Below are 21594 nucleotides of genomic sequence, written 5' to 3' on the forward strand. Positions count from 1 at the left end.
GCCTAGCACTTCCTGTTTGTAATGCTACTGTTACTAATAGGGGAAGGTGTAATATGTTGGCTGTTTAGACAGGCTCTCTTCCTAAATTAGTGGAAGCACAACAGGAAAAGTGTTGTGGTGTGTAAACAGTTGTGGTTGATGGAAGAGAGAAAGCTATGATGATTTTGTCCTTCGGAGCCTAGAACATGACATTGACACAGCTATTCTGTTATTTTGGATTTCTATATAAATACATCTGTGTCTATGTGCATGTAGGTATATATTGTGTGAACGTAAAGCAGATTCTGTAGATTGCTGCAGTAGATTCTGCTGTTTCTTTCCTTTCAAACCACATATTCTTTCTGTCCTCTTGAGGTCCGTGTGTGTGTTTGCTGCCAGAGAACAGACTGGTTGTAACTATACACTTCAGAATTATTTTTGTCTTGTGGTATTCCGTCAGCACTTACTAACTCTCCTGATACATGTGACTGTGAAACTGGGCTAGCCTGACGTCTCTGAATACCTGAAAACTTTGAACAACTAATGTCTTGGATATACACAATCTACCTCTCTTTAGAAGTTCTGTGACTTCTTTTATTTCTGAAAGTTAAACAAACAATGCTTAGATACAAGTGTGTTGTTCCTCTGTATGTTTAGTACTATCCAAACCGGAAAATGTTGTTAGCTTTAATTAAAAATACAGAATTGTCTAGAGAAAGCAGCTTTGCACAGCAATAATTGATATACTTTTATCATTATTAGCAGCCTCAAGAACTTTTAAGTTGTGCGGATTGTGCAAATTTTCTTAAACTGTGGCACCTAAGCGGGGTAATAATTAAATCATGTTAATTCTTGGAGAAAGTAGCCAAGAAAGTAATTAGGCACAGTTCAGGTGAACTGTATGTGTTCATGAAGCATGGAGTATCTCGAGTCAGAAGGAACCCATGAGGATCATCGAGTCCAACTCCCTGTTCCCCACAGAACACCTGAAACTAAACCGTATGGCTAAGAGCATTGTCCAGATGCTCCTTGAGCTCTGAAAAGCTTGGTGCCGTGACCACTTCTCTGGGAGCCCATTGCTGGGACCGACTACCCTCTCAGTGAAGAACCTTTTCCAAACGTCCGACCTGAACTTCTCCTGATGCAGCTTCATCCCTTTTCCTCATGTCCTGTTGCTGGTCACCAGAAAGAGGAGATCAGCACCTCCCCTCCTCTGCCCCCATGAGGGAGCTGTAGACGACCACGGGGACACCCTTCAGCCTGCTGATTGTGGGATGTTTTGATCTCTAGAAAGAAATCTGGAGCAAAGAGGCTTTCCTTTCTGCAAATTAGTTCTATGACCAGAGGTTACTAAGCCTCATGATGAAGACAGCACTGGATTACTTACTGGTTTTTTTGGTTATGAACTGACTCTTAATGGAAAAAAGGGATGTGTGGAGTTGAGAGTAGTTAGTAACGGAAAAATTGAATGGAAAGACAGAGGTGGAAAAACTATATTAGACCTGATCAAACAAGACTCAGAAGATATCACACATTGTCCCTTATCTAGTAGATTCCAAACAGTTTTGAAGTCTGAGGCCAAAATTTGTCTTCAAAATAAACAAGGAAGGCATAATGGATATTAATACAGAGATACTTTTCTAATTTGAGTTTGTAGCAGCATTCTTCAACTCCTGCAGAAGCTGGGAGAACTTACAATACTGTGTTTGGCACACCATTTCAGAAGAACACCAGATTACTATGATTTCAAGAGTAAATTTATGCCTCTATTTGCAATCATGAATAATGTGTGTTCATAATATTTATAGGTAATTTAAGTGTTAAAGCTTCTGTCTCTGAATTTAATACAATAATTATAACTGAGACAGATGTGAGTTGATTCACGAAGGATGAGGGAGGCTTTTGCTGCTGTTGGGTAGATTACAGAAAAGTATTTAGTCTCTGCTAAATTAGTTAAGTTAGAGATATATTTGTAAAATGTTAGGTAGTAATAGTATATTTTTGTTAGAAAAAAAAAGAAGTGACTTCTCTGGTGGTGGTGTTTTTTGTGTGTGTGTGTGTTTTTTGTTTAAGAAAATGGCAAACTTTGGTAATTTACAAAAGCATAACTGCCTAAATTAGAGGCAAAATAAATTTTGGGGGGTGTTAGTGTGAATTTAGGATTTGATCAAAATTTGTGTGCATGTGGTGAGCATTATGCTGTCTTAGAAATGAGGCTTTGCTGTTGAAGTGTACCTCTAGTAACTAAGGAAAAATTTATAAAAATCAGTCCAAGGTACTTGCGCTTTTTACTTATTTATATGTATTAATGACACTTAGTCATACTTGTCTCCCATGGATTTAAGTAGTAAAAGTGAGCTAAAAATACCTCGCTTCAGGTCCATCCTGTTTCATTTTGCATCAGCTGATGAGCTGGTATCACCTTTCAAATATCCCTTGGGAGATGCACTGTAGCGAATAAGGTACAAACTCTCTTTTTAAGGTGCAAAGAGAGACATTCATTAGAAACTCAGGCTTGCATTTATACTTGCTATGATGCTTGCTCAAGCATTTGCTGATTTGCTAAGTTAGTCATTACGTAAGCGATATCTTTTGTGTTCCTACCAAAGTTGCTGCCATAAAAGCATTTTTCGGTCCATCACAAGTTACCTGTCTGTCCTTGATGTATCTATCCTGTATTAATACCTCTGTCCTTGATGTGTCAATCCTGTATCAGTCCCTCAGTTCTTGATGGATCACATGCCATACAGTCCTTGATTCCTGTATTTCTCCACCAACACTTGTCCTCATGCTGTCAACTCTTGTAGTTTCTCACAGGCCCGATGTCAGCATACTGACACAATGCACGTTCTCTGTCTTTTAGTGTGTTGCTTTGCAGTTACTGGGGATGGGGTGTAAAACTGGAATTTACTCAGAATAATGCTACGGAATTGGAAGATAGTTGCCAAAAATTTCCTCCATGTTCATGGGGTTAAGCTCTTTGAAATGATTTCCGGGATTCAGTGTCATAGTGGATAATGTCATGATATTGGATAAGGAAGTATAAATTCAGTCAGTCCTCTTAAAATAAGGCTATGTATTCAGTCTGAAATACATACAGAGCATTTGATATTTATACATTTTGATGCTAAATGTGAAATCAGGGCATAAAGATGATCTGTAATGGAATTTTACCTTTGTGTCATATATTGTGAAATACATCTATTCTGGAGAGGCATATGAGTGCCAACTATCAGTAGACATTGTAGGTGTGTCGTATTTTTGTTTGCTTAACCTTGCACGACTGTTCCTTGTTCTACCTGCTTTCTCCTCTGTGCATAGTTCAGGTGGTGCCCTGACAAAATATAAGCCAGCTGTTTCTTAGCATGTGGTCACATGCGAATGGGACAACATGGTACCTGATTTGCATTTAAATAGATTCTGAACATGCATGATGATTTAGAAATTTGATTTTTGGTTATATAGAAGTCTCATGCACTGAAATTTGATGTTTGAACTGCTCTTCTAATGTCACCTCCCTAGCAGAAGGGAGCATTAGAAACTGACAAATAAGGACTGCTTCTTGCTGCCTGAAGGAGAGCTGAAGTAGTTGCTTTTAAAAAAAAAAAACTGTAAAATCTTCTGTAATGGAATGAAACGGTTTACTTGCAACAGGCAAGAAATCTGTGTTTTTGTATTATATAGTTAATGATGGAATGGTGTGTACTGTGAACTCCTTTCATACAGAAGAGTGCTTGTGCCTGCCACATCTCATTTATGGGCTTCTGTACATGATGATCTCTTGCTTACACCAATCTTCACCTCAGTCTAACTGTTAGAGATTACTGTGTATGTAATTTAGGGTATTACTTCACAATCGACTTCTAGCTAATGCAGAAGTAATGCCATTTGATCAGCAAGTGACCAGACTCATGCTGCTAACTGTACCTTCATATCTTCAACTGTATTAATCCTAAAGTCATGTGGTAGTTTTGTGTGTAAGGTCAGCTCACTTACCTGACTGAATGCTGCCAATTTTTTCCACAGACCTAGTCTGCAGTTTGATCACCAAGCTGATCAGAGTGACTATAAGCTAATACTATAACTTCCTTCTGAAACTGTAATGTGTAACTTACCTCGGACAACCTTCATCTGGCTTTTAATGAAGCTTTTTGCCACCATAAGAGGTTTTACAGTGTTAATTCCCCTGGATCATAGCAAATTAAATTGACTAATTGCAGTATTGTATTAATCTGTGTAGTACTTAGCATTAAAGCTTTTCTGGTTCTTCTAGGCTTCCCTTGAGGAAAAAAACAAAACAAAAACCAAACCAAAACCAAACCGAAACAAACAAAACAAAACAAAACAACAACAAAACAAAACAAAAAAAAAAAACAAATAATGAAAACAAAACAAAACCCCACAACCCCCCAAACAAAAACGCAACACACTAAACCAAGCCAAAACAAAATCAGAAAAAGGCAACAGCCTCCTCCCCCTCTCCCAAACCAAAAACATTCCTGAAAGGATTATGGGATGGATAAGAAGGAATGTTTTATATGAGACAGAGGTGCCATACCATAGTTTGGAAAGCATTTATGTTGGAAGAGTACGAGTTTAAACAGCTGCCCTGTGCTCTTTCTCCTTCTTCCCACTCTTGCAAATTGTGTTGTGTAGTTGTGTCTTTAAGATGTACGTAACTGGGAAGCTCATCTGTGTTAGAAGCCTCCCCATCCCTTTTCCTGTGCTGCAACTGAATGGTCAACCATGCAAATGCATGTACTGTCCTTGCTAGGGCAAGATGTCTGTTTGTTGTACCTTAAACATGGTGTAGGATGTCAAATGTCTGCAGTGCTCTGGTCAGCTTGCTGGAAATCTGCTGCCTGGGATTGTGGCTGCCAAGGGTACTGTCTTGAACCTATGTTCAACCATATACCCTGTTTTTCAAAGGTGTAAGAAAATAAATATAAGCATACTGATTTTGAAGACCTACTCTTGTCACAGGTAACCCTCTGTTACGGTGCACAGCTGCTGGAGTGGCAAACCACGGTGATGGTTATCAGGGTTTTACCCTGTGAGGCAAATGGGAAATCCAAAATTGTTGACAGATTTTCTGATTTCTGTTGTTAATAACTTGAAAACTGAGTGAAAATCTGGAAGGTTTTGCTTGAATTTATTGATATTTTAAATGCACCACAACCAAAAAGCATAATATTTATTGCTTGGATGAATGATCTCAAGTCACATGTATTATACATTCTAAGGGTGCTTTAAAATTATACTGGAGTCCAAGGCCATTTTTGCCATTCCCATAGTAATTAGTTTCAACCAGTATTTCTGGTTACCATCGGCACTTGAAGGTTTCAATGCTCAACTTGCTGCAGAAGTAGCAGCTCATTGAGGCCTGCTGTACTAAGCGAGCACAGGCGTTGGTGCTGGAGAACCATAACACTGAGGGAAGACCCTTCTGCTCGAGAGTTCAGCAGAATGCCACAGGGTGTCACCAGTGCTATCAGTGCAGTCCGGCTTGTGACAAGGATGTTTCGTGGTAGTGATGTCAATCTGAAATGATTGTTTTTCCTGAAACCCTGCAAAACCCCAAAAGCAGAGTATGGAAGTCTTCAGCAAACTGGCCCCTGAAACAAACCACCCAGATCTTTGACGAAATGTTTGGAGCTGGTGAAATTGAGAGCAAGAGCTTTGCAACAAGCAGCTGTGTGCTTGTAAATACAGGGAACCTGCTACTTAGGCTAAGCAGGTTTCCAAGCTCCTTTTGAGTGTATGTTTGTAGAATCAGATTTAAAACCAAACAAATACATGTACCAAAACTGGCAAAGAGCTGAAGGAAAACCTGTTATTCCAAGACTAACTGATTCTAAGAGGCCTTTTTAAAAGATGGACAAATGAATGGTAGAAGTTCGTTTTGAAACACTTTATAAAAAACTTAACGAAAGTTTCAGATTTTGCCATATATCCTGTATGAAAGTTACTTTCCTTACTGATTCTTCTTTTAATTTTATTGCAGCTGAGAACTGAAATGTCACAGGAAATGACTGTCTGCTTTGCCTATTAGATGTGTAAGTTTTGGACCCTTGAGAATATTAACCAAGCCACTGATAGGCTGCCTACTGTAGCGGGAAGCCATTCTGAGCTCCAGACAGCTCCTCTGTTCCTCCAGCAGCTGGATGGACTAGAAGAATTCAGATAAGAATAGACTGGCACTCGGTTTTGTCAGTGCATGCAGGGAACTGGCTCCCTAGTGAATGGATGATAAAATAATTGCAAGAGGTTGGATTGCATGTGTTTGCATGCTAGACTCCTGTAGCCAAGAATTGTTGCTTGCCAAATGAGCTCCACACCCATGAAATGGATGGCAAAGACCAAGTTTCAGAGGGGAAACTAGAGTTTCAGGTGAAACTTGCAGGTGTTACTTTTCTTCATTTCCATTTCTGGCAGCTGTCCTGAAGTTTTGCAGTGATGTATGGAGCGGGGATGATCTGTTTACTGTGTACAACATCTGCAAACACAACTCTGCATTATCATCTTAAGGTTCTATATTTGTTTTTCTAATTTATGTATCAAATACAAGCACAAAGATTTCTTCACCAGTAGCTTTATGAAATCCTCATACGTTCTGAGTTTAAAGTACATTCTGTTGCTGACGAGGTTTGTTTGAAAGTACTCCAAGCAGCTTATTAATGTAACGTTGCATTGGTGAATCTGGAAAAGCCTGTTACAGGAGTGCAACCAAACCTGAACTGACATGCAGCTCAGGATTCCTGTTTATTGTTTCTGTAGCCCCTTTTGTTACATTTACATTTGCTCTTTTATAATACTGTCGGTATAGCGTGTAAAAAAATTTCATTCTTTCAGCTTGTCCAGAAAGGGAAAAAAATATTTTCCTGTTCTGTTGGATTCTTGCAGCAAAGAAAAATTCCTGACACAGTTGAAAAGTAACACATTATCAATATACAAACATATGAACCTGTGCAGCTGATGTCTGCAAATATGTGAACAGGCATTTTGGGTTTTCGTCAGTCCTGCTGTAAAGGAATGATAAGTCACTTATCCTTTCTCCAGAACTAGTAGACATACTGACTGTGACAGTTGAAGGTTATTACACTTAACTAATTTAGACAGTGTTGATGACAGTTACTAAGCATGCAATATATGAACATGGACAGAAGTGCCAAGAATCATGCCGAGTAACAGACTTTGTGGTTCTATTTAAACAAAAATGACACCTTAATTTTAAGTATTGCATAATTGCACCTTGTTAAGTACTGTGGTTTTGAATTGAGGTGCAGCATTTGCAGTGGTCAGGAAGTCTGAAGTTTCGTGTTTTTAAGACTACAGAATTTAACTATTTCACTGTTGACTTAACTTCTGATATTTCAGTGGCTATTTCTCACCGCTGTCAAGGTTAATAAGTGAAAAACTTGCTGCAGTAACATTAATTCTCCAGTTTTGATCAAGTATAAAATGTTCAGTGGCTTCTAAGATGTTCTGCTTAGTTGCTTATCTTAGCTTGTAATAATGATAGTCTGACATGATATAGAAACTTCTGTATCACTTATATGAAAGTAGGGCATCGTGCCTAAATATGCAAGTGCTATAATCAAGCTGGACTAGTATGAAACAAACAAAAAAAATCCTCCCAGATTGTTTTTCACAATATGGACCTCCTCATCCACTTCGGTTTTGTTTGGTTGGTTTTTTTTGTTTTGTTTTGGTTTGGGGTTTTTTGTTTTGTTTTTGTGTGGTTTTTTGTTTTGTTTTGTTTTGTTTTTTATTTTCGTAATTAGGTGAGCTCCTGTATTCTGCTATGATATTAATAGTAAAAAAAAATATGTTCATTGCCTTTCCGTTGTCTGCTGAAGAGGTCCTTCAGGGATAAAGAACTGTTCTTGCCAAAGGGTTGTTGATTCTTCCTTATTATGTAGCTTCAAGACCCTTTCATCGTTTGGCATTACCTTTGATCTTAAGCCGAGGACTGTGAAGAGAAAAAGTTGCCAGAGTTAGTTGGCAAAGGGATTCATCAACAGCTCTACAGGAGGCTGTTTCCTTCAAAAATCTTGGCTCTAATTTGCTTTATATTTCCATAACAGTCTAGAAGATATTTGCTTGTTTGTTTTCCAATTTAATTTTGCCTTTGGTATTTATGTTTAATTATGTGTGAACTTTCATTTGCCAAATCCCTGCTGTTTTTTTAACATGTAGTTTTCACCAGAACTGTAAATATCCATTTTTCTTTGTAATGACCTTCCTTTCCCCTGAACTTTGTTAATAAGTTCAGCATTTAAGTTCACATGGCTTACTAGTGAAGTCATTGTGATGCAGGTGGCAGCCCTTTTGTCTTCACATAAATATATTTCCTGTAAATGGTATGACCTGATCTTAATATTGTTGAATGAATTGCACATAAGCTTGTATTTATTTCTGTGTTCTCATCTGGAATATATTTGTAATTATCCAATGCCTTTAGGTCTGTATCATAAGTTGTATATTCTTCCTTTATTTGTTTCCCCTGTAGTACTCCATTCTTGCAGAAAGATGTAGATGCTACGAAGTAATATTTCAATTTTCTTTCACATTCTATCCCATATCATGAGAATCAAGTACATTCCACTTCATTCAAAGATGAGTTTCAAGTGCTCTCAAATGTTTAATATAGAAAGTTCAGCATTTTGAGTAATACTCAGGAATACTTGAACACTAATCTCTTGTTCCAGAACTGACATTTGTTGGAGGTGAGTTTAGGTGTTCTGAGTGTGTTCTAGTTGCTCCAGAGTTTAATGTGCTTTCCCTTCTGTGTGGCTCCACATGTGATTTTCATGCCTCAGTAACTGAATTTGCTTGCTAAATTCCAATGGGTTTGAAAGAAATATAGATGGCTAAGTTTTCATTAGCTAAAATCTGGGACAAGTATAAAAAAGTTTGAAGAAATTTGTCTAGAAACAAAATTGTTCATCTCAGAGTTCTGGTTCCTCCCCCTGTATAGGTAAATCAAACATATAAAAATAGCCTGCCTATCTGCTCACTCTTTGGTGGCTTCTTTGGGAAATATTATTTAACTGAATTGGACTGATGACCTTGACATCATATTATGCTTGGTAGCAGTGTGAGCTGGTGTTATATGGTGTATATAATGATTAACCTGTGGTAGCTCCAGAATGCCCACCTGCTGAGTTATTTTTGGCACCAAAGCATCAAAACTCTACCAATACTCATTTGTAAATGCTGTTGAACTTGAAAAGTGTTTGATTTGCATGCTACCACTCTTACATGATTTACTTCAATTAACAAAATAAGAACATATTAAACACATTATTGATCATTTTAGAGACTTATTTCATGTTGGCCTCTTAGTTGTAGTGGTTCTTGTGTGAAGAGCTGTAAGACTTCTTAAAAACTAAGAAAAAACAGGTGATCTACCATCCTTTGTAAACCACTCCGGAACAAATTCATATATCTGCTCATTCAGTTATGTTTTGAGGTTGTCTGAGACAAAATGAGAGGCTTGCAGTCCAAAGCATGTGCACTTTCCACATATTTTTAAAAATAATTTTGATTTTAAAAAAATCATAGCACCTGATAAGAAAATGATTATATGTCCCTGATTTCCAAGTTCAGCAACTGTAATTTATATAAGTAGAATTACCAGCTTTTCAGAATAGCCATTTCAAGAAAATATTAATACTCCAGCACTATACCTACTGCATGCAGTTAGCCCCCTTCCTCCAGCCTGCAAGGAGGAACCCTGTAGGAGTCCCAGACAGTCCAGACCCTATGTTGAATAAATGCTAGCTGGGTATGTAACAAGTACTCAAGAGTGAGCACTTTGATCAGTTTGCAAATGCAGTCTGCTAGTTTAAAGGAAGATACTCATTGAACTGAAGACACTAAACTTGTTTTAGACAAGTTTTTCAATGTTTATGGATTTTTTTTTCATGAAAGGAAACGTGACTTAAGGAATTCACATATCTATATGAAATATAGATAGTACTGAGGTTCAGCAATCCAGTCCTGTAAAATTTTTCAGCTGATTCTTATCTCTGGAAGAATACAAGCTGCGCTGTTGTTTTTCAGTTCACTAAGCCCCTGTAATATGTAGCCTTTTACATCTGAAACTGCCTTAGACTTAACTAAGAAAAACAAACAAAACAAACAGTCCAAACCCCTCCTGACAGCAAAGGTGTCTCCACGACACTTCACTGGAGTCTGCAATGTTTGTCTGTTATGTGAACAGGTACCACCGTTGTTTAAAACACGTGAGAGAGAGGCATGGCAGGGGCCATGGATCAGCACCTGCAAGGCTGGACCAGCGCTCTGAATAAAAGGGACTAGGTGTGTACAAACACTTTGGAGTTTGGCAGCACACTTTTAAACCCTTGGCTTCCTTGTAAATTTTCCTGCTGCATGTCCATACCATGATGGTTAAGCACGGCGAGGGTGGCAGCTGTGTTGGAGACATACTGGAAACTAGATCAGGGGCACCGTGACCTGCAAGAAGTGTGACCTCCTGTCATGTACATGAAGGGAATTTATCTTTGCCTGCAACTGAACAGCTTTTCACATTTTTCTGCAAATTGTTCTGTTCCATCCAGCATTGTTCGGGCATACACTGAGCACTTGGGTTATTTTTAGAATGTGAGAATAATGGTGGAGGCATGAATTTTCCTTCCAGCAGCAGCAGAAATGCCAGCACTGCACATCACATGGTTGTTAAAGAAGTATACATCTATTCTAGTAATATTTTCCCACCCAAACATAGCAACCAAGCGATGGGTGGGGACCATGTGCTTGCTGGAGCCTGGCTCACCCCGAGGACTGTGCATCAGAAAATTAACCATTCAAAGCCTCTGTCCTTAATTTGATTCCTGTGATGTTAGTCCTCCATCATAAAGTGATAGGACAGAAATTTAAGCCACCGTAGCTTCACACAGAGGCATCTGTGGTGGTGCATCTGAGTTGTCCATCTGTGGAAGTAACAGAGCATCAGAAGGAAAACTGAACAAAATCCACCCTTTAAAACTGTAATGACTTGTATCACAAAGGGGGTCGTCCACATGTGTTTTCCGTGAGTCTGAGGGATTTGAGAACTAAAACGCTGCGGGCTCTATGCTCCCGCAGGGTCGGGCAGTGGGGGCTGCTCTCCCCCCGCCCTGGCCCTGCCGCCGGACCCCTGTGGGGCAGCGCCCGGCTCGGGGGCTGCACGGCTGTCTCACGGTCCCGGGTGCCGCCGCCGGCGGAGCAACTGCCGCCACCGAGCCCGCCCGCTACCGGCTCCTCGGCGACGGCGGCCCCGCCTCGGGCGCAACCGACGTCAGTGGACGTCAGGGCCGAGCCCCTCACCCTCCCTCCTCCCGCGGGATTCGCCGCCCTGCGCCAACCCGCTCGCCCGCCCGGCGTCCGACAGCAGCACCCGCCGCCCCGGCCCAGCCCGCCGCCCGTCCGCTCCCCGCTCAGACAGCCGCACAGCGCGAAGATGGCGGCGTTCAAATTCCTCCTGCAGCCGCTCGGCCGCCGCATCCTCCTTCCCGCCGCGCGGACGCGGGCCGCCGGGGCTGAGGTAAGGCGGGGCGGCGAGACAGCCGGACCCTATCTCGCCGCGCTCCTCCACACCGGCCGGCCCCGCCGGATGCCCGCGCGCCCTCCGCGTTCCCTCGCCCGTCGGGCCTTCGCCGCCGCGCCCGCCCCGGTTGCGGTGACCTTGGCGAGGATACCCGCCGCGTCGGAGCCGCCCTCCCGGCCGTCGCGGGTCGACATCTCTCGCGGGCGGGCGAGTCGTGCGGGGCCGGACCCGCGGGGGCGCGCGGCCGCCCTGCGGCCCCGAAAGCGGCGTTGCCCGCGTCCCCGGCGCGGCGATTGGCTTTGTTTTTTTCTAACGTTACTCCGGCGGGTTTGCCACGAGCGAGGCCCGCGGGCGCTGCGGCAGAGCAGGCCCTGGGACAGGCCTGGCCCCCGCCCCGGGTTGGGATGCGGTGACCTTGGGGGACCGGTCTCGGAGGTTGGGCTTTGAGGTAGATTTTTTTTTTTTTTTAAATTTTCCGTGTGTTTGACACCGCAGCGCAGTTACAGTGTGCTACTGTGTATTTCAGACCTGCTCCCGCCAGGCCGGTCGTTGCTGTGGTTGGCTGCAGCCGCAGGCGGGCAGAGCCCAGGCCGGACAGCAGAGCCCCTGTCAGCCCCTCCGAATGTTGCCATTCATAAACGCGTGGAGTTGAGCTGTGCAGCTAGCTCGCCTGCTTCCTCTGCTCTTCCTGGGGAAGCTTCTGCCAGACCTCACTGATCTAATGGTTTCCAGCCCACGTGTAACGATAGCTGAGTTCTTTTTTTATTTCTGAAGCTGGAGTTACTTCTGTGGCTTTTCTTATTTTAATTGAAACAGCTCATCTAGTCTCCTTCTCGTTCCTGTGTTTACTCTTTCTGGTGTCTGTATGAAAAATAATTACAGCTTTTTCAGTTGTCATTTTGCTAAGTTATATTTTGCTCTTCTATAAAATTTACTTGGATTTTGTTGATTATTCTAGGAGTACATCTGTCTCCAGGTTACTTCTCTCTTAAACCTGGGCTGCCGGAGTTGCAGCCAGCTCCTGAGGTCTTAGCTTGCTGGCCAGGTGTGCAGGGGTGGGTGGGTGATCCATGGCATCTCAGGTCCTTGAAAGCCCTTTGCTCTCAAATAGCAGAATGGGAATGAGAGGGACTGAAAACATCTTTAGTGTAGAGAGGCAGATGCCCTCATTTGGGACCTTCAACCTGGGAATAAACACATGTAATATGTGCTGCTCTGTTCTTCCTCACTGTTACAGGCAGTTGGGAAGATTAAAGAAAAGGTGTCATGTGACCTCTTGAAAATATTTTCCTCTGTGTGGACGCGGGGACATGGCAGTGGCCTGGCCTCCCTCCAGCCCTGGCCCTCGTGCCTCCTTGCAGCCCTGTTGTGCTGGGGCTCCTGAGGCTGCCAGCACTTAATATTCATTTTGTCACTTGCCTACTGAATGCAACCAGAAGAGGTGCTCTTTGCAGTCTTATTGTCATTATGAAAAGATATTCCTGAAATAAATAGCCATGGTATAATTGAGTGTGGCGAAGGGTCTTTTAGTCTTTCCCAGCTGACACTGTTCCTCATGATGCATGTACTGATATTTTTTTTGAGCCCATCAAAGCAGAGGAACATCAGTGTTTCCACTGAGAAGCAGATAAACCTCCGTTAAGAAAGGTTTTCTCAATATTCAGTATGAAACTCTTGCAGACTTAATTTTATAAAGAAGGCAGCTTATATAATCTTGAAACTGAGCCAAAAATTATTTCCCTGGTTGTTACTGGATCTTAAGTCAGCTCTTTAGGAAAGAATTAGGCTGTCTTTAGAACATGTGTTGATTAGCTTGTTTATTATTTATTCACTCATTCTTATCCCTCTTTCCCAGTATATTTTTCACTTCTACTATCAAATTGGAAACATCAGTAGCCAGTATTTTAACTTCCAAATGATCTCAATTTATGGAGACTGTGTCTTTGTACTGACTTAGAAGTCAATTGCTGCTGTGCCTTGACGGTACTTGATAAGTATTAATACATGATCGTATTAGTGGAAAATATTTAGAGAAGAAGAAGAAAAAGAAAGATTAGGATAGCTGTGACCTAAGAATGTAATGGAACTTTATAATGGTTGCAGTATAATGGCTTTGCACTGTAAAGTCTGGATGTGGGAGTGGAGTTTGTATTGGTTTCCCTCTTGCCCTCCCTATTTCATCAGTTCTTGTGAGTCCCCCAGATTCTAGGCTGTTGCTCAACAACACAAAGAGCTCCAAGACTGTATTGGGAAGCTGGGGGAAGGTTCACTGTGTTGAGTGGAGTACCTGCTTACTATACTGCCAGCACAGCAACATACTTCATATTGTTCCTTGGCCTCTACTCAAATTTTGTGCTGGTGTTGGCTCTCTGCTTCAGCAATTTCTGGTTATGTTTAGTGTCTGGATATCTTTGAAACTAGAAGTAGCAACATATAGGTTAGAGCAGTCTTTGAGTTGCTCTAACTTGTGCTGAGGAATCACATTTGTGAATCTGTTCAGAATAAGTCACAATATGTCTGCAGTTTAGGATGAAATTAAGAAATTTAAAATCTGTTTGGATATTGGCAAATCGATGCAGCTCATATTAAACCTAAAGCCTTCATAATACCTATGAATGTCATAAAATATGGGTGATGTGGAGGGCAGAGAGACAATAGAGTCCTTGTTTTGGAGACGTGAACCCTTCTTTCCCCTCCCCCTCAAAGTATAGTGTTTACAGTAGCAATATCTTTTTTTTATGTTCTCACCCTTACCTAGCCAGAGGCATGATCATCATTATAAAGTTACTATATAATGCTCTATGTTCATTCACTTGTTTCTTTCGATGTTCCAGATTTCTGGATGCTTTTTTTCTACCAGCTGTCATCGCAACACCAAATTTTATACTGATCCTGTTGAAGCTGTAAAAGATATACCCAATGGGGCAACTATACTTGTTGGTGGTAAATATTTAAATTCTTTACGGATGCAATCACATGGTCTGTTAATGAGATACTTTTTACTGTTTTATGGTGTTTCTTTTAATATTAACTAATTTGAGATTCCATATACTCGTGAGCATATTTTAAACAAGTGATTTCATACTCTGCTAATGAGGGGCAGACTTTCCGTGAGAAAATTCAGGGTTGTTTCTTAGGGGAGCGAAAAGATCTCAGAAAAATAATTAGCTTTTTTTTTCCCCATTAGTGAAGTGTTAGACTTTACTTGTACCAACTTGGGCATTGTTATTTCAGATGGTGAAGAAATAAAATTTGTTTTGATTATTTTTATGGTAGCATTCTCTATATTCTTTATCTGCCTACTTGCTGGGTCTCTGTGACCTTGAAGAAGTTGCCTAACCTGTTCCTGGCTGTAGGAGGTGAAGATAATACTAATCTACGTTGCACTAAGTGGTTACGTGAAGTATTTCCAGAAGAGTCAAAAAGATGTGTCATACTCACTTTCACTGTGGTTTGAGCTTTTGAATATTCTAGATGATTTCGCAATTTCGTGCTGTTCAATCTACAGAAGAATCATTTCTCTATTTGGTAGGTTATAAGCCATTTTCAGTACTGAAGAAGTAATGAAAGTAATGTTATAAAACATGGGAAACCTCACTGGAGATGTGTAATGAGGCAAAATGTCTTCTAGGAAGAATTATTGTATTTTTTGTTTCTGTTGGAACAAAAGAAGATCTGAGGCTAAGTGGTCAGTAAGGAAATGCTAGTAGTTCATAGAATCATAGAATAGTTTGGGTTGGAAGGGACTTTCAAAGCTCATCTCGTCCAGCCCCCCTGCAATGAGCAGGGACATCTTCAACCAGATCAGGTTGCTCAGAGCCCCATCCAGCCTGGCCATGAATGTCTCCAGGGATGGGACATCTACCACTTCTCTGGGCAACCTGGGCCAGTATTTTACCACCTTCACTGTTAAAAATTTCTCCTTTATATCTAGGTTGAATCTCTCCTCCTTTAGTTTAAAACAATTACCCCCTGTCCTGTCACAACAGGCCCCGCTAAAAAGTCTGTCCCCAGCTTTCCTACAGGCCCCTTTTAAGTACTGAACAGCCGCAATAAGGTCTCCCTGGAGCCTTCTCTTCTCCAACCTGAACAATCCCAACTCTGTCAGCCTGTCCTCACAGCAGACATGTTCCAACCCTCTGATCCTTTTCGTGGCCTTCTCTGGCCTCTCCAACAGGTCCATGTCTTTCCTATGCTGAGGGCTCCAGAGCTGGACACAGGACTCCAGGTGGGGTCTCACCAGAAGGGAGCAGAGGGACAGAATCACCTCCCTCAACCTGCTGGCCATGCTCTTTTTGATGCAGCCCAAGGTACCATTGGCCTTCTGGGCTGCAAGCGCACATTGCCAGCTCATGTCCAATCTTTCATCCACGAGCACCCCCAAGTCCTTCTCAGCAGGGCTGCTCTCAATCCCTTCGTCCACCAGCCTGTACTGATATGAGGGGTTTGCCCTGACTCAGGTCCAGGACCTTGCACTTGTCCTTGTTGAACTTCCTGAGGTTCACGTGGGCCCACTTCTTGAGCTTGTCCAGGCCCCTCTGGATGACATCTCATCCCTCAGGTGTGTCAACTGCACCACTCAGCTTGGTGTCATCTGCAAACTTGCGGGGGGTACACTCAATCCCAATGTCATTGATGAAGATATTAGACAGTACTTGTCCTAGCATAGACCCCTGTGGACATCATTTGTCACCAGTGTCCATCCAGACATTGAACCATTGACTACAACCCTCTGCATGTGACCATTCAGGCAATTTCTTATCCACCAAGCAGTCCACCCATCAAATCCGTACCTCTCCAATTTAGAGAAAATAATACTGTGAGGGACTCTCGTCAAAGGCCTTCCTGTAGTCCTTCCCTTGTCCACTAATGTAGTCACTCCATCAGAGAAGGCCACTATGTGGGTCAGGCAGGACTTGCCCTCAGTGAAGGTGTGCTGACTGTCTCGAATCACCTCCCTGTCCTCCATGTGCCTTAGCATAGCTTGTGGGAGGATCTGTTCCATGATCTTCCAAGACACAGAGGGGAGGCTGACAGGTCAATAGTTTCTGGGGCCCTCCTTTCTACCCTTTGTAAAAATTGGTATGATGTTTGCCTTTTTCCAGTCACCAGGGACTTCATCTGACTGCCATGCCTTCTCAGATGTCATGGAGAGTAGATTGGCAGCAACATCAACCAATTCCCTCGGGACTCTGGGATTCACCTCATCAGGTCCCATAGACTTACGTATGTTCAGATTCCTTAAGTGGTCATGAACCTGATCTGCTCTTACAGTGGGAAGGACTTTGGTTCCCCAGTCTCTGCCTTGAGGTCCATCCACTAGTGAGGTGGGGGAAGAAAGCTTGCCAGCGAAGACTTAGACAAAAAAGTTTGTTGAGTTCCTCAGCCTCCTCCTTGCCCATTGTTACCAGTTTGCCAGTCATATTCATTGGGGGAGTGCACTTTCTTTGACCTTCCTTTTCTGGTTAGCACACCTGTACATGCCCTTCTTGTTACTCTTTGTGTCCCTTGGCAAGTTCAGCTCCAGCTGTTCCTTGGCCTTCCTGAGCCCATCTCTGCACAACCGGTCAGTGTCCCTATGCTGTTCCCAGGACACTTGTCCCTGCTCCCACTGCCTGTGCAATTCCTTCTTGCCCTTTAGTTTGACCATCAAGTCTTGACTCAGCCATGCTGGCCTCCTGCCTTTCTGTTCTGATTTCTTATACCTGGTGATTGAGAGCTCTTGCGCTCGATGGAAGATGTCCTTCAAGATCTGCCAGCTCTGTTCTACTCCCTTGTTCCTGAGGGCAGTTTCCCAGGGGATCCTGTTGACTAACTCCTTGAAGAAGTGGAAGTTGACTTTCCTAAAATCCAGGGTCCTAACTTTACTATTTGTCTGTCCCACATCCCTCAGGAGTGTTGTAGTGTTGGAGCCCAGCCTGAGACTTAGACGTCTCAAATGTGGCATGGTATTTCATTTTAGGCATACTGGGTTGTTGCATAATGAGTAGGAGTGTGAGGCACCTCAGCCTGAGTGGAGATCCAGGTTACTGTACTCCAGTTACACATTTTCCAGAGAGTGTTAAGATTCCCAGATTTTTATCACCTAATTATAGGCTGAGCTGTGTGCGAGGACTCCTTGCTTTTTCTGTTTGACTTTATTATGTGCAGCAAGGGAGTGAAGGTTAGTTGATAGACAGAGAAGGAGGAATAATGAGTACAGTGATTATGATACACATCAGGAGAACCAGGGTCCTGGAGTCCTTTTGCAAAGGCCTTTTGTGTGTGAGCACCTCTGATGGTAAAATGGCTTTTGTCCAAACTGGGAAGCATCTAGTGACTGGGAGATTCCAGTACTAGTATGCAACTCTTTCCAAAAGTGTTGGTTTATTTAGTCAACTAAGGAGCTTGTTCTACATAGAAAGGATTTTTAATTAAACAGTGCACATTCTCAGACTTAGATTAAATAGTGTTCTTTCAAACACTTGTTACATATTCAATTTTGGTCTGTTTTGTGTAGGTTTTGGATTGTGTGGGATTCCTGAAAACCTCATTGGCGGTTTGCTGAAGACTGGAGTAAAGGAATTAACAGCAGTCAGTAACAATGCAGGGTATGTACTCATATGTCTGTCATTCAGTAAGTACAGATTATGTGCATGTGAAAAGGCTGATATGTATGAAAAAGTCTTGCTTTTCATCATAAGAATTTTCATATTAACCATACAACTTTTCTTGAAAGTGTTATTTTTTGAATGAGCCCAGAAAGTACAATACTGTGTGTATACTTGGCTTTGTCAGGAAGCAGTTGTCACTGGTTTAGAACATGGCAGTTATGTATATTTATATACGTACAACTGGTTGTCTGTAGCTGAAAACTCTGACTTAGATGCTTTAAATGTAATATCAGTGATTTTTTGTATGTATGTGAATTTCCGTATAGGGATTTTTTTAACGTACAGTTGATGCTTTCTGACATTGTTTTTGTAATTCTGTTACTTAAATAAAACCCCAAACAATACAACGACAGTGGAGAATATTTATGATGAAAGAATGGAGAGCCTCTTCAGTGGGTCTTGGAATTTTTATTTATTCTTTTTTTTAATGTTTGCCCATTAAGAAATTCATATGGGGTTGACAGTAGGAATAATTATTTTACATATGATTTCTTATCTTCTAATTTGTGCTAATTTTTGCACAAACTGTTCATAGTAGTAGACTCCACAATACCTAATGATGTTCATATAGAGAAATAACTACAGCCACTTCTATTGCAGTGCATTGATAAAACAGAAATGAAATTAAATAAAAATATTGATATGCATAATATAATGACTTTTATTTGAAATCAGCCTGGTCAATAAGAATGATGTTCTGTTCTTTGCAGTGTTGTTGGATGACTAGCATCTGTAGGTGACCCTAACCTTGGTTCCGTGATTTATTCTATTAAGTGTCAGCTTCAGCAACATAATAATTCCAGTGTAATTTAGTTCACTGTAGATTTAAAGAATATTGGAAGACTGATATCTGCTGGTGGCATTGTACTTTCTAAAGAAGTACAAGTAATTTGCTTTCTAAAGCAAATTTTCTTTGATTAGGGAGCTCATCCTGAACTCTATTCACTTGTGAAAAAAGTCTTCTCATGGCTAGGTGTACTGAGGTTACACACCCCAGTTGGTACGGAAGATAGTTTGTGAGCATTCTTTTTTGTTTGTTTGTTTTTATAATGTTGAATACTTTCAGCAAGTCGTAATATCCGTGTTATTATATTTCTGTGAACTTTTTTCCTTTTGAATGCTGCATTTGTGATGAAAGAATACTGAGAATATTTTATTGTTTTCATGGAACTTAATTAATGCTTGCAATTATGAGCCCTTTCCTTGGGTTGTAAAGTCTGCCATATGTTCTGTAGAAGCTCAACCCTTATCCAATTGTGGAACAAGATCTTTAGGGAAAAAAAAAAAACAAAAAAAACGAACAAACCAGGAAACTGTTTTCTTCTGTACCTACATTGGAAAAAAAGAGAGACAAGTTTATGTGAACCAGACAGGTTGTTTGGGTATAAAGAATGTTGTTCTTCACACAAAATGAAAATAGATGTAAAACCCTGTTCTCTCAATTCGTCCAGCCTTGCCAAAGAAGTGAATTAGGTGGGATTTATCTTATAATGCTTGTGCTATTTTCAACTGTATCATTACACCTCCCATATACTTTGTCCGTAGATTTGTATATCAATCTGTTTTGATTTTAACCCGTCTGCATTTAACTCAGTTTGAAATCAGAACAACATTCAAAAACCACATATTTATTTCCTCTATATATATATAGTCCAGGCTTCTGAGGCTGAAGATCACAATATGTTGATCTTTATTTTGTTCAGTGCTTCATGCTTGCAATTGCACATTCATTGGAAAACAGATATGATTTATATTTGTATTTGACACATACACAGTCAAACTCAGACTTGTGGGAAACAATTTCTGCTGGGTGGTAACAAGGAGAGAGAAAGGAACAAGATCATTTTCAGTGGAAAGATCAGTCACTTAGAGATCATTCTCTTTTCTTGTAGTCTTATTTCTGAATGATACACATGATGTAGATAAAGATGTTGCACAGATGCTTCTGTGAAGGAAGTGAGGAAAAATGAAGAGAATGGAGAAGCTGACATTTTCTTAGAATTAATTTTCCTTGAAATAATGCTAACTTTCCTGGAAATTCTTTGGATTTTGAGGCTGGAGTAAAATCTGTAAAACATTTGGTTGCTGGTGGGAAAGCAAAACTTAATTCCTTTTCTTCTTGAAACTAGTTTTCTGGGAACGTTCTTGGAAGTTTGGTAAGCTCCTCACAGAACAGTGTGGTGCTTTGAAAATGCCAGAGGGAATCTAGGTTTTTCATAAAGTCTAGTTTGTAAAAATCCTGATTTTGCTCTCATGGTGAACAGTATAATTTATTTTGAAATTAAATTAGTAAAAAAATATAGTCTCATCTATTGTTTTTATTTATTGTATTACTATTATATGGAACTCAGCCCGCTGTAGTTCTTTAGGATTTGAGAACCAGATTAAGTCACAGAGATCATGGTTCATAAAGTCAGAATCCTCATTACAGCCATTGCTACCACTAAACATCTTCTAATACCATGCCAAAAAGCGTAGTGATATTACCAAGTATTTAAATGTTAATAAATTGACTTTAAAACTGAAGTAGTACAGCAGTTGTATTACCTGCAGCAAAGTATTCAAAAGGTGAATTGTTCCTGTAATCTCGAGATGTCGGGATGAGTAATTTGTAACTTTCCAAGATGCCTCTGGTTCAGTGTGTTTTGCTTTGGCGCCTTTGTTTGTACTGCAGTTGATATCCTTCTGCATTTCATCTTCCTGACTGCAGCTGCTTTCTCTTCTCCCTCCTGCTCTTCCAGCAGACAGGAGGTAATTGGTTGTGGTTAGGTTTTCTCATCCTGCAGTGGGTTTAGCTGGCAACTTGTAATTGGAGCAGGGAAGGAGCCAAGTATGTAGACTGACAGCCTATTCTGGAGAATGGTGGATTAAGTCACATGTCTTTCAATATGCGTGAACCACAAAATGTGTTACAGAGCTATCTGCTTATAACTAAAATAGCAGTAATGGAGACTGTGCTTCACTTACATCCAGCTGCAAGCAGTAAGTAGGAAGTCCCGAAATGCCCTTACCAGCTCTCTATTAGCTGGAAAGAAGGTTCAGCAAAGCCTAGGAATGCTTGCCAGTGTCTGGAAACAACTTTAAAGGAGTAGGATATTCACAAGTTCACACATTGCTGTTCTGTGCTACAGTGTATTTGCAGGAGGAAACTACTTCTGCAAATCCATGTTCAAATCATGTAGTTGTTGGCAGGTAAAGTCCTTGTTTTGGCCTTTGAAAGGCTTGTCAAGGACCGGTGGTACAGTAGTTTATGCGGTACTTTTAGGTACCCTAGTTAGAAACATCATACTGCTAAACTTAGTGTCTGTTGCTGTGCGTTCTGCTAGCGCGTACACTGTCTGCTGACTATTGAAACGGCACCTTTAAGGGTAGTTACTCTTTTGCCAAACCAAGCAAGGCAAAGTGTTT

General features: G+C 41.2%; 1 protein-coding gene across 2 annotated transcripts in view; it reads left to right on the forward strand.

Moving 5' to 3' along the window:
• The first annotated feature begins 11295 nt into the window (after nucleotides 1-11295).
• LOC136114746 (large ribosomal subunit protein eL37) overlaps nucleotides 11296-21594 on the forward strand; it is a 354179-nt gene continuing 343880 nt past the window's right edge. The window contains exons 1-3 of one of the 2 annotated variants that reach the window (XM_065860265.2): nucleotides 11296-11530; nucleotides 14368-14476; nucleotides 18033-18123. In XM_065860265.2, coding sequence (XP_065716337.1) covers nucleotides 11447-11530; nucleotides 14368-14476; nucleotides 18033-18123 — 284 coding nt within the window. In that variant the 5' untranslated portion in view covers nucleotides 11296-11446. The remainder of the gene's footprint in view (nucleotides 11531-14367; nucleotides 14477-18032; nucleotides 18124-21594) is intronic. The other variant, XM_071802170.1, reaches the window with a different exon arrangement.

The sequence above is a fragment of the Patagioenas fasciata genome, chromosome Z (genome assembly GCF_037038585.1).
Source record: "Patagioenas fasciata isolate bPatFas1 chromosome Z, bPatFas1.hap1, whole genome shotgun sequence".
NCBI classification, from domain to species: domain Eukaryota; kingdom Metazoa; phylum Chordata; class Aves; order Columbiformes; family Columbidae; genus Patagioenas; species Patagioenas fasciata.